The following is a 17,036-nucleotide window of genomic DNA, read 5'->3' as shown; positions in this document are numbered from 1 at the left end:
ATACAATTGTATATCGATCTAAATATTTTTAAAATATTATAACAAATTCATTCCGTGCAACGCACGGGAGCAAATACTAGTATAGAAAAAATGATTTCTTTCAATCCGACATGATATTTACCATGTTAATGTGTTATTATTATTATTATTATTATTATTATTATTTAAACTTATGTGGATTGCGATCCTCACAAGTTAGACAAAGCGGGAAAAAAGCTTAACAAAAGAATATTCCACCTTATCAAATTAGCAAGGCCAAATTATTATGTGGACCATGAATATCAGGTACATTTTTAATATATTAAAAGTATATTATTTTTGTACTAAAAGTACATTATTTTTATATTAAAGTTACATTATATAAAATAATGTATCCTTAGTATATGAAAAATGTACTTTTAAAAAATGACCTTACGTATATAACTAATGTACCCTTAGTATATTAAAAATGTACTTTTTATTTATGCTCCACACAATTGGTCCATATAATAGTGATTGATTAGCAAGCCATCGGCAAGGTGAGGCCCTGCTTTTAAAAAAAATTATGGATAATAATAAAATTTACTTTTAAAAATAATCGAGTATTATAAGGATGTGGATAACACTTTCGTTAGTGACTGTAATACTTTTCTTAAAGAAAAAAAAAAAACCACAATGCATGCTAAAGACCTTGTATGTAGTTAAGTGGCATGGAGTGACAGTCACACCTTTTTTTTTTCGAAAAAATGTGAAAATTTTGAAGGTGATATGGTTGCTCTAACATAAGAGGATAAAGTACAAGCAAAACTAGTTAAAAAATCTGCAATAATATTCACATATCGTAAAACATGTGAAATTAAATAAAGACGAGTAAAATTAACTTGAGAGTCTAATATTAATATCTTATTCGAATAAAGACGAGTAAAATTAACTTGGGAATATGATATTAATATCCTATTTTTTCTTTTCTCATAATTCTTTTTACAAATGATTTCTTCCTAATTTTTTTTTTCAACTTCCCAATAGGAAAAAAAAAAAAAAAAAAAACAAAGCAAAAGTTTTGATGTTTGAATTTGGATGTCAAAAGTGAAGAGTATCACATTTACAAAGTGGAGCAATGACAATTATGTCACCATTAAAGTTGTGGTTATCACTATCGTGCCATCAATCGTCCATGCAAAATTAAAGAGTAATTTTTCGTCAAGTGTGATACTCATAATCCTTTTCTTTTTTACTCATAATCTTGTTAATTTCTATTATTGAAGAAAAATTATTAAAAGATGCTTAGAGGTGAAATAATACATTCCAATTGTGGATGAAATACATTCCAAAGGGCTTCTTGTACACAGTAAGCAAATGTCTAGTATTTATGGTTCAATTGAATTACTATGATTTACATCCTCTCAGCTATTTTGTCAAGACGGGGTGTGGGGGCCCTTGGAGCTGAGGATTCAACCTTTTGCAAACAACTTCTAAATAGATGAAGGAAGCAAAATTATGAAATTAACTTGGGTAGAAGTGTAAATTTCTCTTTTAGTTTTGACTATTGCTTAACTATACCATTTGACTTTCATTTATTTGTCACAATTAATTATCCATTTACATTTCAATTATATCATTCTGCTATTTAATAAATAGGACTAACATGTAACTCAATCATTCAATTAAAAAAATTATGAGAGAGCAAGAAAAATTACCTATTGAGACAAGAAGGTTGAAATAATAAAATTACATGTTAGCATATTTATTAGATGTAGAATGACAAAATTTTAAAGGGGACTAATTGTGGTAAACAAATGAAAAACAATGATATAATGAGATAAAATTAAAAAAAGTAATTAGGACTAAATATAAGAATACTACAATAGTCCATGATTAAAAGGGGAAAAATTAATTAGCTGCATGCCAACAATTTTACTTTGAAAAATAAATATAATTAATGATTAAGCTTTAAAAAATCCAAAAATAAGTTTGTTGACTTGGGTTTCTTTCGGGAGAGTAGTGATGTTGGATTAGTTAGAATGATCGATGTCAGTAAAATTGTAATTGCTAAATTGCTCCACTCGTACAATTCATATTAAATTAAACCGAAATTAAAATTTTTATTATTATAATTTCGGACTATTCTAATCGCTTTAATCATAGTTCATACTACTCTATTCACTCTTTCACACACAAACCCTCAAAAGATTAGACCATCTTTACAAATAGTGTAAATCACATAGTTTTGATCCAAAATCATCAAATTGTTACTTTCAAGATTACCAAAATGATTAAAGTCAATATTTATAGTATATAAATAAACATAATGCAAAGGTGTATGTGTGCATAAGTGCCTAACGTTAATAGTTATGAATCGGAACAAAAAATAAAAAATAAAAATTGATAGAAATATTTGAAAAATATTGTAGTTATAGTTAAGGCAATCGTATAAGGAACGTTGTTTACACTCCATGTTTTGGGATACTAAATTATGACATTGTTGAAATAGCTTTTTCATAAAGTCATATGAAACATAATTCCATATGCAAATCGTTTATTTATTGGATACTACATAAGAAAAATACAAACAAAAATATATTGTTCTAGATGTTGTGATCGAAACTGGATGTATCCTTGGTGATAAACAACGTATCATTTACATCTCAAGAATGTAACAGAGTAAAGTAAGACCAGAGAAAATAGGAGGGAGAATAATCAATCTTTTATTAATTATCCTTCAGTATTATATATACAAGATATACAAAGTTCTAGAGCGAAACTGCGATCTAGGGTTTGCCGTTTGTGTTGTGTGGTGACTGCGTTGCGTGACTGCTGAGTGTCTCACTAAATGTCTAAATGTAAATGAGATTAATTCTCTTATCTCTAATATATTTTATATAAAAAATAAAATAAAATAATGGCAGGCAGCCCAAGGCCCGCCAAGCCCGCGGGCCTAAGCGGGGCGGGCAAAAAAAAAAGCCCGCTCTTTAGTGGGCTTGTATTTTCGAAACCCACCCCCTACCTAAGTAGGGGCGGGGCAGACTGGACCGGCGAGCAAAGTCCGTTTTGAAGGCTCTATTGTTTGATTGATTGAGGTATTAGGAATGTCTACCCTATTATAGTAGACAATGCCTCATCAGACGACACTGTCCTAGGTTTTTTTTAAAAAGAAATTGATGTCTTGGGGAACATTTACTGTGAAGGGCAAGTATATTCACATGAGATGCATTGCCCATATTCTGAACTTGGTTGTGCAAGATGGGCGGAAACAATGTGATGATTCGGTGAAGAAGGTTAGGGAGGCTGTAAGATATGTGAGAAGTTCACCTGCTAGACTTAAGAAATTTAGGGACTTGTTTGAATGACTTGTGATTAAAAAGAAATTTTCATTGTGTCTAGATGTTCCAACCAGATGGAACTCTACATATCTTATGTTACAATATGGGGTATTTTATGAGAAAGTGTTTGATGTACTTGAAGAAAGTGATTCTTCCTTCAAGTCATATTTGGGTGATTCTGTTCCAAACTTTCTTGATTGGTAGTCTGTGAAGAGTTTGGTGAAGCTCTTGAAGTTTTTTTATGATATGACAATAAGAATTTCAGATTTTTTATATGTCACATTTAACATTTTTTTAAAAAAAATTTCTGATTTATATTGCTTATTGGATGGAATGGTGGAAGCTGGTGGTTCTGTGAAATTGATAGGGGAAAATATGAAGGTTAAATTTGAAAAATCTTGGGGGGATAAATAAGATGAACTTGATGATATTCTTTGCAAACATTCTAGACCCTAGGGACAAATTAGAGTACATGCCAACACAGAACTTACACATGTATGGTGAAGAAAAAAGTAATACCTACTATGAGAAAGTGGTTGCAGCTTTGACAGAGTTGTTTGATGACTATGCTGTCTCAACTCCCTCTAGTAGTCTTATTGTTGTCCCTACTACTTCTGTCATTCTTTCTATTGATTCTTCACAGTCTACAGTTGGGAGGCCTCTAACATTTGTTAAAGTCCTAGATTAAGAAACAAAGAATGGAGAGTGGGGAAAAAAAACTGATTTGGAAATTTACTTTGATGAGGCAATAGTTGAAGAGGAATCTTCTTTTGGCATACTTAGATGGTGGAAGCTGAATGCTGAAAGATTTCTTATCCTTTCAAAAGTAGCTAGGGATGTCTTAGCTATACCAATATCCACTGTTGTCTTAGAATCTGCCTTCAGTACATCAGGGAGGGTTTTAGATCCTTTTAGGAGTTCTTTAACTCCTAAAATTGTGGAAGCTCTGGTTTGTACTAAGGATTGACTTAGACTGCCAAAGACCCCTATATCAATCGAGGAAAATCTGGAGGAATTGGAGAGATTTGAACAAGGTAACACACTAACACTTAACATTCCTGAAATTTCTATTTACTTTTAAGTTTTAACTTGTCCTTGTAATTTTAACATGGACAATATACTCTCTTTTATTTTACAGAATTTGGTGCTGATGGTGGCAGTGGAGCTGGGAGGATTGGTGGTCCTACACTTCCTACGATTCTTGTAATGTTATACTTTATGCTTTATACTTTATATTCTTGTATTAATGTAATCTGTATATTGTATTATTGTCATTTGTCTATGAGTCATGACTCATGAGGCTTGGTAACTAATTAGTTGCTGCCTAGTTGTCATAATGAGGCTTGGTAACTTGTTAGTTGCTTCCCTTGTGACCTTGGACCTTGGTGCACTGGACAGTGGTGTAACTGTAAGTTGGTAAGTTTGTTAGTTTCTAAGTGGCTAAATTGGACCCAAGGGTGCTGTACTGCTGGTAATGTATTTAACTATTATTATGTATGTAACTATTTATGGCGATGATGAAAACTTCCACCAATGATCTGAAATAAGGGATTAAGCTGGTATGTTACTCTATCCTCATGGGGATGTTGTAGCAATTTGTCCTTAATCATAACTTTGATATGGACAAAAAGCTTACTGAGCCAATGTTTAATTATTTTCTACCTTTTATATTTTTATTGCTTATTTTGTTTTTGCTAATTGTTCTTAAGTTTTGAGTTTTGACAGGAAGAAGAAGAACAATAGGCTGTAGCTAGTAGGAACTAGGAGTCTAGGATGGAAATTGAAATCTAAAGTTCTGAACAAATGGATGATGGATCAGTTCGCATGTTGGATGCAGATTGCCAAGTTCTAAATTTGTTGTATTGTACATTGGTGCAATGGTGCTTGCTGTAGTGTCTTTTGTAAATTGCTACTTTAAATTTTGTATAATTGGCTAATTCATAATTGCCTTTGCCCTTTTGAGTCCAAGTAGTAGTTTTACACTTATACAGTTTACGGGTAGTTTGTGCACTATTTGTTTTTGTAAATTTTTTAAGCTTTCTTAATTTTTATAAGCATTTTGGTCAATTATTTAATTTTGTTTTTATAATTTAAATATTCAAGTTAAATTTGAATATCCGATCGACCCGTCCTAATCCGAAATCCTCTAAAACCGAAGTGATATTACATATTAATAAAATGAAATTGGATTAAAAAATAGTAATTCGAAATCCGTGCGGTTTGGCCCTCCGAGTATCCGAATCGAATCGAACCACCCGACGCTCAGGGTTAGTCACAATAATACTAGGACCAAATGAGGATGTTTTGATTAAAAAAAAAAAGGACTAAAAGTGGACTGCCACCTATAAATCTAGGACAAAAAATGGAATTAACTCAAAAGAAAATTTTGTTACTGTTGTATGAGCTCGGTTTTTTTGTTTCATTTTCCACATATACTAGTTTTATTATAGTTACCCTGAAATATCATTTTAATTACACTTTACGTTTTTGTTATACAGTTTCATTTTATACACTTAATATGTTCATTATATCAATACTTAAGTATTATTTTTAACACATTCATTTGACAATTTATATATCTGTATACATTTTGCTATTTAATTTCATTTTATATATACAATAGGTTCATTATAGCAATATTAACGTATCATTTTAATTATACTATGGGCTCATTTGGTTTGCGGAAAATATTTTAAGGGAAGTGGAATTGCAATTCCATGGAAAAACAATTACAAGAAAGATGAATTTCATTGTTTGGTTGGTAGAAAAAAGAATTACTGGGAATACTAATTCTATTGTTTGGTTATATTTGGAATTGTAAGGAATAACGAGTATAAAGACCTATATGCTTCTACAAATTAATAAGAGTAATATAATTTAAAAAAAAAACAAGGGTAAAATAAGCAATCCACTTTACTTTTTCTTCCCATATTCCATGGAAAACAAAATCCTTGGTCCAACCAAGGATTTTGTTTTCCTCAAATTTGAGGAATTCATTTTTCAATGGATAATAAATTCCATGAACCAAACACCAGAAAACAAAATCCAAAGGAAAATATTTTTCTTAAAGTGGAGGAAACTGTTGTTTTCTAGTGTTTGGTTCATGGAATTCATTTTCCATTGGAAAATGAATTCCTTAAATTTGAGGAAAACAAAATCCTTGGTTGGACTAAATATTTTGTTTTCCATGGGAGATGGGAAGAAAAAGTGATATGGATTACCTATTTTACCCTTATTTTCTTTTTTAATTATATTACTCTTATTAATTTGTAGGAGTATATAGGTCTTTATACTCGTTATTCCTTACAATTTCAGTAATTCTTTTTTCCACCAACCAAACAATGAAATTCATCTTCATAGTAATTATTTTTCCATGAAATTTCAATTCACTTCCTTTAAAATATTTTCCGCGAACCAAACGAGCCCTAAGTTCTTTTGACAATTTACATATTTATATGAGGTATGCTATTCAATTTAATTTTATTCACACAATAGATTTATTATACCACCATTAAAGTATCATTTTAATTATACTATAATATATAGGTTTATTGACAATATATGCATAGTTGTAACATGATACACCATTAGTTCACACTAACGATAACTTTTTTTTTTTTGTTGTTTTTTAATTAAAATAAATAATGATGTATTAGATCAGTCTACAGTATAACGATTGATTGTCTTTCAAAAATTTTGATGGGAAATTTGTCCATTGTTATATCATGGACTAGAGTTCATCTTGTAACATAACCAACTGTTACGTAAGAGGGATCCTTTATATTATATAATTCAACATTATTTTAAAAGGTTCTTGTATATATAGTGGTGCAAATCTCAAATTTTTTTTTAATGTGGACAAATGTTTTTTACAAGTCTTTCCACACATATTTTCTAGCTCAAATAGGTCTATTTTGAGAATCAATTTATCATTCACCTATTATTCATTTCGAGTGTACAATATATCGATATATTCCTCTCACCACGAAAAATCTGAATCCACTTTGACTCGATCCAAATCAGGAGAGTGAACCCATATATATTTGTACTACAAAATAGCTACTTACAATGCTAACATATTATGTATCTTTATTTTATTTATAGATACATAATTTGTTAATTGAATGTAAATACTATGAAAACAACTTGTGTGATATCCGCGAGACTGGTCAAATCTTTGATTAATGAGATAAAGATTCAACCAATTAATCAAAAATTTGACCCATTAATTAAAGATATCATCCATCTCATAGATTAAAACCTATGAAACGATCTTATACAAGTGTTATCCAAATAATATATTAAGAATAACTACATAACTTAAATATTATTTTTGGACAAAAAGTTCACCATGAAAGGTGACTTTCGTCTATGGTATAACTTGCCCAAATTTTGTTTTCAATTTACACATTCGAATCAAACGAAGCCCACCTAATATCTCAAAATAAACATTACTATTCGTTCATCATCTCGTTCTGCCCAAGTGTCACTCACTCTCCAGCAACACACTGCAAGACTGTCACTCACCTCTCTCTCTCTCTCTCCCACAAAAAACCCTTTTCAGACCTCAAACCTCTTCCCCAGCTCTTAGAAAGTTGATATGAACCCCTAAGATTTCTAAAAAAAAAAACCAATTTTTGAACCAAGAAGCTAACAACAATGCGGACTCAACTTCACTTGAAGCTACCAGTGCTGGTGCTGCTACTGCTATTTGTTTCTCTTGCTGCTTCTTCAGATCTGAGCACTGACCTTGCTGCCCTGTTGGCCTTCCGCTCCGCCGTGGGTGGCCGCGCTTTTCTCTGGAACACCACCGACTCCACCCCCTGCAACTGGCCCGGAGTGAAATGCGAGAACCAAAGGGTCGCCGTTCTCCGCCTCCCGGGCTCTTCTCTCTCTGGGGAAATTCCGGCCAACACTCTCGCCAACTTAACGCGCCTCCGGACGCTCAGCCTTCGCCTCAACAGCCTCTCTGGGTCTCTCCCTTCCGACTTCTCCAAATGTACGGAGCTTCGGAACCTGTACCTCCAAGGGAACCACTTCTCTGGGCCCGTGCCCGCTTTCCTCTCCGGGCTTCACTCTTTGGTACGAGTGAATCTTGCTACCAATAACTTCTCCGGCGAAATCCCGTCCGGGTTCAACAACTTGACCCGTTTGCGCACGCTCTATCTCGAGAACAACCGCCTCTCCGGCTCCATTCCGGAGCTCCACCTCCCAAACCTCGACCAGTTTAACGTCTCCTTCAACAGCTTAAATGGGACGGTGCCGAAGAGCCTCGAAACAATGCCGGCGGAGGCGTTTTCTGGAAATTCGCTCTGCGGGAGGCCTCTCCATTTATGCCCCGGACACAAGGTTCCGGCTGCTATAGCTACCGGCGGGATAGAAATCGGGAAATCTAACAAGAAAAGAAGACTTTCCGGCGGAGCCATTGCCGGAATTATCATAGGATCCATCCTGGGATTTCTCCTGTTATTGCTAACCATTTTCGTGCTATGTAGAAAGAGGAGCGGAAACAAAGCTCGGTCTATAGCTATAGATATCCCGACGTATAAACTCCCGCAACCGGACACGGATATCTCCGGCGAGAAGCCAATGATTCAGAGCGAAAACGGCGACTCAGGCAACGGGTATTCTTCGGAAGCAGTGAAGGAAGTAGAGGGTAGTGGAGGTGGGAATGTGGATAAGAAGCTTCTGTTCTTTGGGAACAGTATGAAAGCTTTTGACTTGGAAGATCTGTTGAGAGCTTCTGCAGAAGTTCTTGGGAAGGGGACGTTTGGGACGACTTATAAGGCTGTTCTTGAGATGGGCACTGCTGTGGCTGTGAAGAGATTGAAAGATGTGAGCACTTCTGAGAAGGAATTCAGAGAGAAAATGGAGAGCATTGGTGGTATGAGCCATGGGAATTTGGTGCCTCTCAGAGCTTATTACTATAGCAAAGAGGAAAGGCTTCTTGTCCATGACTATTTGCCTATGGGAAGCTTGTCTGCTTTGCTTCATGGTAATTAACCTGCAACTTTTTCCTTCTTTTACTTGTTTGAGCTTTTGATTTGGAAACAATGCTTTTAATTAGTAGATAAGAAAGTTCAATTCTTGCTCTAATTTTGAACTTAATTAGATGTGAAGCTAAGATTTGTGGTGTTGCAATGCTTATCATTTGTGTAGGAGGCAAACTTCTATGAACATAGTCCTATATATATATATATATATATATATATATATTGTTTTTGGGAAAATTGCATTTTTGGTTCTCTAGTTATACCCGTGATACAAACTTTATACTTGAGTTATATACGGGTCTATACTTAACCCGTAAGTTATGCCCTAAGTGACGGGTTTAGTCCTTGAGGGCATATTGGTGGCAGAAATAGTCTCCGAGGGACTAAAGATGATCATGCATATAACTCAAGGATTAAGTTTGTACCGTGGGTATAAATGGAGGACCAGAAATGCAATTTTCCATATTCTTTTTTAACCTATGTTCTTGTCCCATAAATTTGCTTCTAATGATCCTATGTTATGTTTAGCCTATTGTTACACTATGCTCAATAACAGGTGATTGGACTATTACAATGGTTTTTTAATAACCTCATTTTGTCTCATCCTTAATCTCTTTATTGTTTGTGTTTTGATGATTTGATAGTTTTGGAGTTCTGTTTATGGAAGAAAATGTTTTATTTGTTATGACAAATGTAGTATCTCACCTTGATAAACTAGAATTAAAGAAAATGGGCTATTCAATTCCTTGTACATTTTGGTGTTTTTATTGGTTGCCAATGTGTTTTTTTGGTCAGGTAACAAGGGCGCTAGCAGGACACCGTTGAATTGGGAACGGAGGTCTGGCATTGCCCTTGGAGCTGCCCGGGGGATTGAATACTTGCATTCTCGGGGCCCCAATGTCTCTCACGGGAATATCAAATCGTCCAACGTTCTCCTAACGAAATCGTACGAATCCCAAGTCTCTGATTTTGGGCTAGCCACTATTGTTGGACCGTCGTCGTCTCCTACCCGAGTTATTGGCTATCGAGCACCGGAGGTAACTGAGCCACGCAGGGTCTCCCAGAAGGCAGATGTGTATAGTTTCGGGGTGCTGCTCTTGGAGCTTCTAACCGGGAAGGCTCCCACCCACGCGATCTTGAACGAGGATGGCGTTGACCTGCCACGATGGGTTCAGTCTGTAGTCCGGGAGGAGTGGACTTCGGAAGTGTTCGACCTTGAGCTCCTTAGGTACCAGAGCGTCGAGGAAGAAATGGTGCAGCTCCTCCAGCTCGCCATTGATTGCGTGGCTCAATACCCTGACAACCGACCCTCGATGTCCGAGGTCACGACAAGGATCGAAGAACTACACCATTCACACTTGGGACATCATCAGGAACCCTCTGAACTTGTCACTGCAACCTAGTAAGAACATCATCAACAACAATTGACAAAAGCAATTATTTGTTGGTTGGTTGGTTGATGTCGTCCATCATTGCCTTTTTTTTTTTTTTTTTTTTTTTTTTTTTTGTGATTCTCCATTGTAGCAGTAGCATTTTGATTTTGATTTTGATTTTGAGGGAGCCAGATTTGTTCTTGTTAGGTGGATAACAGGTGCTGTAATTATTACTCCAGCTTTTTGCTTTTTTGCCTTTTGAGAACCTACTTTGTATGTTGTTGAGAACTTGATTATCTTCATCTTTTCACTTTCTTTTAAAGGTGGGTAGTTTGGTAAGTAATGTTGCTTGAGGTTGGAGTCAATGGAAGGCATCCATTGAAAAAAGGTTTTTTGTAGTGTTGTTCGCCATTTTTACTTTGGGAAAAGTGTAATTTATGCTCTTTTATAATATGTCAATTATCAATGTGATTTGAATTATTAGGGGTGTAAATGTTGTCTCTCAATTTTTAAAATGGTGCATATATTTCCTTTCTCATATCGTATGGAAGGAAAATTGAGGGGCTGCAATATTTATACAACGAGAGGGATAATATATATACTGTTTTAAAAATTAAGGATAAATATTTACACCACTAATATTTTAAGAATGGCATTACTAATTGACATATTATCAAGAGAAAATGACATTTTTCTCCCTGAGTTATATACTTATAGCACTTTTCCTCCCTGAATTATTCAAATGACTATTTTCTCCCCTGAAATGTTAAATGGACATATTTACCCTTAAAATAAATATTTTATTTATTTTTCTTCTCCAACAAATTATGACCACGATTCGGTTCAAACTGAACAAACACTATTGCAACTAAACTGAAATATTCTAATTACAATTTAGAATCGAAACTTGATATTTAGAGTTTATTAAAATCGCGAACCGGAACGGCCGGTTCATGTTCCGAACTGAAAAAATAAAATAAAATACATTTATTATCGAATTTAGACTATTTTAAAAATAAAAATAAAATGTTAAAATAAGGACGATTCAAAATCGCGAACTGGATCCGAAACCGCCGGTTCACGGTTTAGAATCCAATTTTTTTATTATTCATAATTTTAATAAATTGAAATCTAAATATTGGGTTCTGGATTTGAATCATAATCGGAAACTTTCAATTCGATTGCTATAGTGTCCGGTTCAGTTTGAACCGAACCGTGGTCATCCCTACGTATAAGCAATAATTTGTAGGAGAAGAAAAATAAATAAAATGTTTACTTTAAAGGTAGGAATGTCAATTTAATATATGAGGGAGAAAATCACCACTTTTAGAACAATTGAGAGGACTAAATGACTAATGTTCTTACATAAATAACTCAGGAAAAAAAATACAATAACTATATAACTTAGAGGGAAAAAGTGTCATTTTCCCTATTATCAATAATTCATTTTTTACTTTATCCATGCATGCTCCAATTAAACTAATCACACCTTTCTTGAAACTTGGTTGCTTATGTGTACATCTCTCTTGGAAGTTGCTAAAGAAATGCCTAGGGCTTGTGCACCCAGCACCCTTTTTTACTATTCATTTTCCCATTGTCACTTGGACTTCTTGATAAGGACAACTGTATAAGCTATGATATGCTCCGGGAAAAATTATTAGAATACTTTTAAAAGTAATATTTTAATTATGTGTTTAAAAGAAGCTAAAGTAAAGGACAAAATTATGACTTAAAAAAAAAATTATAAATAAGATTTCACCCAATTTTGAAATTTCTAACGATTAGAGATGATAATTTCAATCAGATTTGTGAGTATTCACCTGAACCCGTTCCACATAAATTGGTTTTGTGTGAGTGTGAGATAGTAGGTGGTGGATTAGGGTGGGTTTTAAACTATTAAACTCGTTGAGAGTGAAGGTACATGCAAGTTTTATATACAAAAACCTCCATAGACCTTCACCTAGCTCACCATGTTATTATATATATACATATACTAGTGGTTAGAAGTGTACAAGAACTATAACTAATGCTAAGTTTTATTCATTTTTTTTTTGAAATAACTAAATTATACTTTTTAATTCTAAATAGATCAATTTATTTGAAAAAAAAACAGAACAATTAAATTATTATATATAAATATTTTTATTATTTTATATTTTAATATGACTAGTACATTTTATTATGTATAAATAATTCAAATACAATTACTTTAAAAAAATAATAAAATAAAAAATGGTGGGTACCTGAGGTACCTCCATCTAGTGGAGCGAGAATGAATTTTGAAAAAGTCCACTCACTTACAATGGTTAGTAAAACAAATCTATCAACTTATTTTGAATTTATAGACTAGTTAAACAGTAATTCGATAAGTATTTTTTTTTTTTTATTTTTTAAAAAATCAAGTAAAACTTCACACGTTAAAAATGGTAAAAGTAAAATAAAATAAAATGCATTAGTAAATATAGTATTACTACTTGGTCCAACCATCTTGTTAGTATTCACAAATTGGGCATTGAAAAGCTAAACAAGTAATAAGAGATTAAGAGGCTGTTTGTCTCTTCTCTCTTTGTCAAACAAGTGTTAGAGAGGCTGATAAGCTTGGAATTAGAGCATTAGTTAGGCCATTTCAGCCCAACATTAGCTAAGTGGGGTCACACTTTATCTCTAGCACTTGGGAAACACTTCTCTTGCGGGTAGGGTTTGAATTGTAATTAGTCATTTAGGAATAAAAATAGGAAAATAATAAATCAGAGTTTCAATGAGTAAAATTTTCACTACAAGTATTTAATTTTATTAGAGAATGAAGAAACAAGGGTCAAATAAACCTTTCAACTATTGACAATTCAAAAGGGAAAAAAAAAAACTCTTAACTCATCAATATGTAATATCTTGAAAATAAAATCAAACAAGCAATACAAGGAATTCACTGGTCTGTTTGAAAATCCGAAAAATGACTTTTAGAAAATGACTTCTGAAAAATGAGTTATTTAAATTCTAGTTGACACAAAATTTTTTTATATAACAGATTTTGCCAAACCTGATAATAATTTTTCTACATTTTAAATTTTAAAAAAAAATTTGAAGTTCTTTTGCTACCAAACACCCTCCAAATGAATAAATGAACCTTTTTTTTTTTTTTTTTTTTTGGTATCTACATATACATACATATACAAACTTAATAAGAGCCAATAAAGTTAGGCCCCTAACCGGAACTAAAAAATATTGGTGTAATTGTTGGTTGAAATGAATGGTTCATATTATTTTGATTTTAATATTTTTTATTTTTACTATTTTATCCTCTATTATATCGTTTATTTTTACTAAATACCCCCGCATCCCGTCAGTGTAAACTTTAGTAACGGAATATTCTGTTAACTATTTATTATTCTTATTAACTTACTAATTGATTTTCATAAGGAAGGTCTTAGATTCGAACCTCATCCCTATCAAATTTGACATAATTGTTAAACATATACTATAAATATGTTAGAGTTTATTAAAAAAATACAATATAACAGCTAATGTAATTGCTCACTCTGATCTCTGGTCAGAGCTTCTTTCTCGTATACTGGTCGGGAGGTGTGGGACGCAGATATCTCTCATTGTATTCATGATTTGATTTCGCAATAATAGCTCGCTTTAATAGTTGTTTTTTCAATATATATATATATATATATATATATATATATATATATATATATATATATATATATATATATATATATATATATATATATATATATATAATTTAACATGAACTTTGGTCAATTAATTAGAATAATGCATTGGGCATTGATGAAACGGTACACCTAATTTACAATATATATTCAACACAGATGGGAAATTATGCCTATTATCATTATTATTATTATTATTATTTTTAGAATGGAGGATTTGGTTCTGTTTTTGAAGGTGCATTGCGCCAAGGTACTAAAATTGCAGGGAAGCACACCAGGAGACTAGATCAAATCAAGAATTTATTTCTGGCGAAAGTGACAACAAGATGAAGCATGGATCACGCCAATTAATAGGGTTTTGTGTTGCAAAAATTATGCTTAGGGTACTATCCAGTGAAGGTACTTCGCTCTAAAACTGTTATTGCACTGGTTAATCCAACATTTCTACCACGTGTCATAGTTATGCATTCTTAAAATATTTATTTTTATGAAAAATTTGATATATATGCTAGGATAACGAATGATACTTTGATAAATTTTGAAATACTAATTTAAAAATACACATTGGACATTGGACTATTCGCGCAACGCGTGTGGTAACTAGTATATATGTATATAATAGCAAAAAGAGAAATTAGATATGCTAGTGAAGGAGTTTACTACAAATTTCAAAAACAACTTATAGTAAAATATCAATTGCGAATTGAGCAATAAAAGATATAAATAATGCTAAGCGATAAAAGATATAAATAATGCTACATTCTCCTCTGAATTTCACCTCCGCCTTATGTAGCAATATTTGATTTGATCATTTTACATTTGATTAATAAGTAAATTTATTTTTAATGTTGGTTGTGGTTAGCCAATTCATGTAGCTAATAAATAAAAAGAATTGTATTGTTACGTTAGCTGATGAATGTTATGACAAAATATTAAGAAGAGAAAATAGCATTATTTTTAAGATTTTACCAAAATGATAATTATTTTTTGAGTACCAAACAATAATATTATTTTAGTTACTTGATCAAAAACAAGTAGTTACGTGTTTGAGTAGCTCTTTGACATTGTTTTGAAACAAAAGAAGGAATTGAGGGCTTAGGCCTTAAAAAGTGAATGAGATTTTGGCAAGCTTTTGGATGGATCCGGAGAAGTATGTCAACTGGTAAGACCAAATCTCACTTTGAAACATTATAACACAATCATTAAAAGTTAAAGGATTGGGACCAATTTCACCTTAGATTTTTTTTTTTTTTTTTTTTTTTTTTTTTAAATTTTTGAAAGAATAGCAGCATGTGAATATGAAATAATTTGAAAGGTACATCAAACTATTTTTTGACGCATTAAAAGGGAAATTCATTGTTCAAAAGTTATGATGAAAACTCTATGCAGAAAAGAGTACTTTCATATTAAAAAAAAGGTTGATTTCCTTTTTTTTTTTTTTTTTTTTTTTTAAAGAGGTTGATTTCACCTTGATCCCTAAGGTTTAAGTCTGTTCGGCTTAGACCCCTAATAGTAACTTTCATAAGGAATTCAATTGCTGATATATGGCAAAGATCAAGTGGTCCAACTATAAGGAATAATTTTACATGGACCCTGACCTTGTGAGATTTATAACAGTAATACTAGAATCGTTAAAAATGCATACCATATCAATTAATTTTTATTAAAAATTAACATTTTTGCTCCTTCAATTATGGGGCACGGTGAATTTATTTTTTTAGTTATTGATACATTTACTTTTGGTTCTTAGATTGATCAATACCGAAGTGATATTTTGACCACATAAAAAATAAACTCATCTGTCATGATCATATATGTTCCTTTGACAATCTTTTCATTTTCAAGAATTAACTATTTTACTAAGTTAAAAAGTTGAGTAACATATTTTCGAGGGATAGTCAAGACACATAGGGGGAGGGTGTAATTTTTGAAGTATGGAAGGATTCAATGATTACTTGAGAAACATTAGGGGTGCATGTGAAATTATACCAAACAAGATAGATATATGATTCACTAGTGAGAGTGAGAAGACAAATATTATAATGTCTATATATATGGTGGTCCATCCATTACAATTATGCCACAAATTTGTTCATTTGTTGGCATCCAAGGCATGGCAAGAGAGAATGAATTGAAATTGAATGAAATCCTTCTATGGCTCCAAAAACCTTCCAAGGATATTTAATATGTGACAAAGAAGATTGGGATATGGAAATGCATGTCACCAAAAACAAACAAATTAAAGGTGTATGGCTATTCCTATTTAATTTCTTACTTGGGATGCTTTTCTTTAATTCTGTCCTTACTAGCTAGCTACCAAATCCTCATGACAACTGTGGAGGTTAGTTTTTAATTTGCAGAATCCATACAAAAAAAACCTGACATTACATGTGTTGTACCCATTAGGGTTTGTCTTGACTTGGATTTACAATAAGTACATTAAAAGATGAATGATATGGCAGGCTTTTATAAAATTATATCATATTATATGAGATTTACACTGTACTCAATCTAATATAACAAGCTTTTTAGTTTCTTATATTATATTAAGAGTAAGTAAGATAGCTGTTTAGGAGAACTGTTAGAGTGATTGAAGTGATTTAATTGTAAACATTTTAATTATAGAGATACAGTTGTGATTAGAGTGGTTTAAGTATTCTAATTCAATCTGATTATCACCACTTTAACTGAATG

General features: G+C 32.5%; 1 protein-coding gene across 1 annotated transcript; it reads left to right on the top strand.

Moving 5' to 3' along the window:
- The first annotated feature begins 7,706 nt into the window (after positions 1-7,706).
- LOC109165848 (probable inactive receptor kinase RLK902) lies at positions 7,707-10,987 on the top strand. Its single transcript, XM_019314807.1, has 2 exons — positions 7,707-9,294; positions 10,088-10,987. The coding sequence occupies exons 1-2, from the start codon at positions 7,959-7,961 to the stop codon at positions 10,693-10,695; spliced, it is 1,944 nt and encodes a 647-aa protein (XP_019170352.1). The 5' UTR covers positions 7,707-7,958; the 3' UTR covers positions 10,696-10,987.
- Positions 10,988-17,036: the final 6,049 nt, after the last annotated feature.

Source organism: Ipomoea nil, unplaced genomic scaffold, assembly GCF_001879475.1.
Source record: "Ipomoea nil cultivar Tokyo-kokei standard unplaced genomic scaffold, Asagao_1.1 scaffold3069, whole genome shotgun sequence".
Classification (NCBI taxonomy): Eukaryota; Viridiplantae; Streptophyta; class Magnoliopsida; order Solanales; family Convolvulaceae; genus Ipomoea; species Ipomoea nil.
This window is presented reverse-complemented; position numbering and strand designations above follow the sequence as displayed.

What these genes read in the sequence shown, in the direction of transcription:
- LOC109165848 (XM_019314807.1), top strand. Translation starts at nt 7,959, where the DNA reads ATGCGGACTCAACTTCACTTGAAGCTACCAGTGCTGGTGCTGCTACTG. An exon ending in CTTGTCTGCTTTGCTTCATG is followed by an intron (nt 9,295 to 10,087) that starts GTAATTAACCTG and finishes TTTTTTGGTCAG; the next exon opens with GTAACAAGGGCGCTAGCAGG.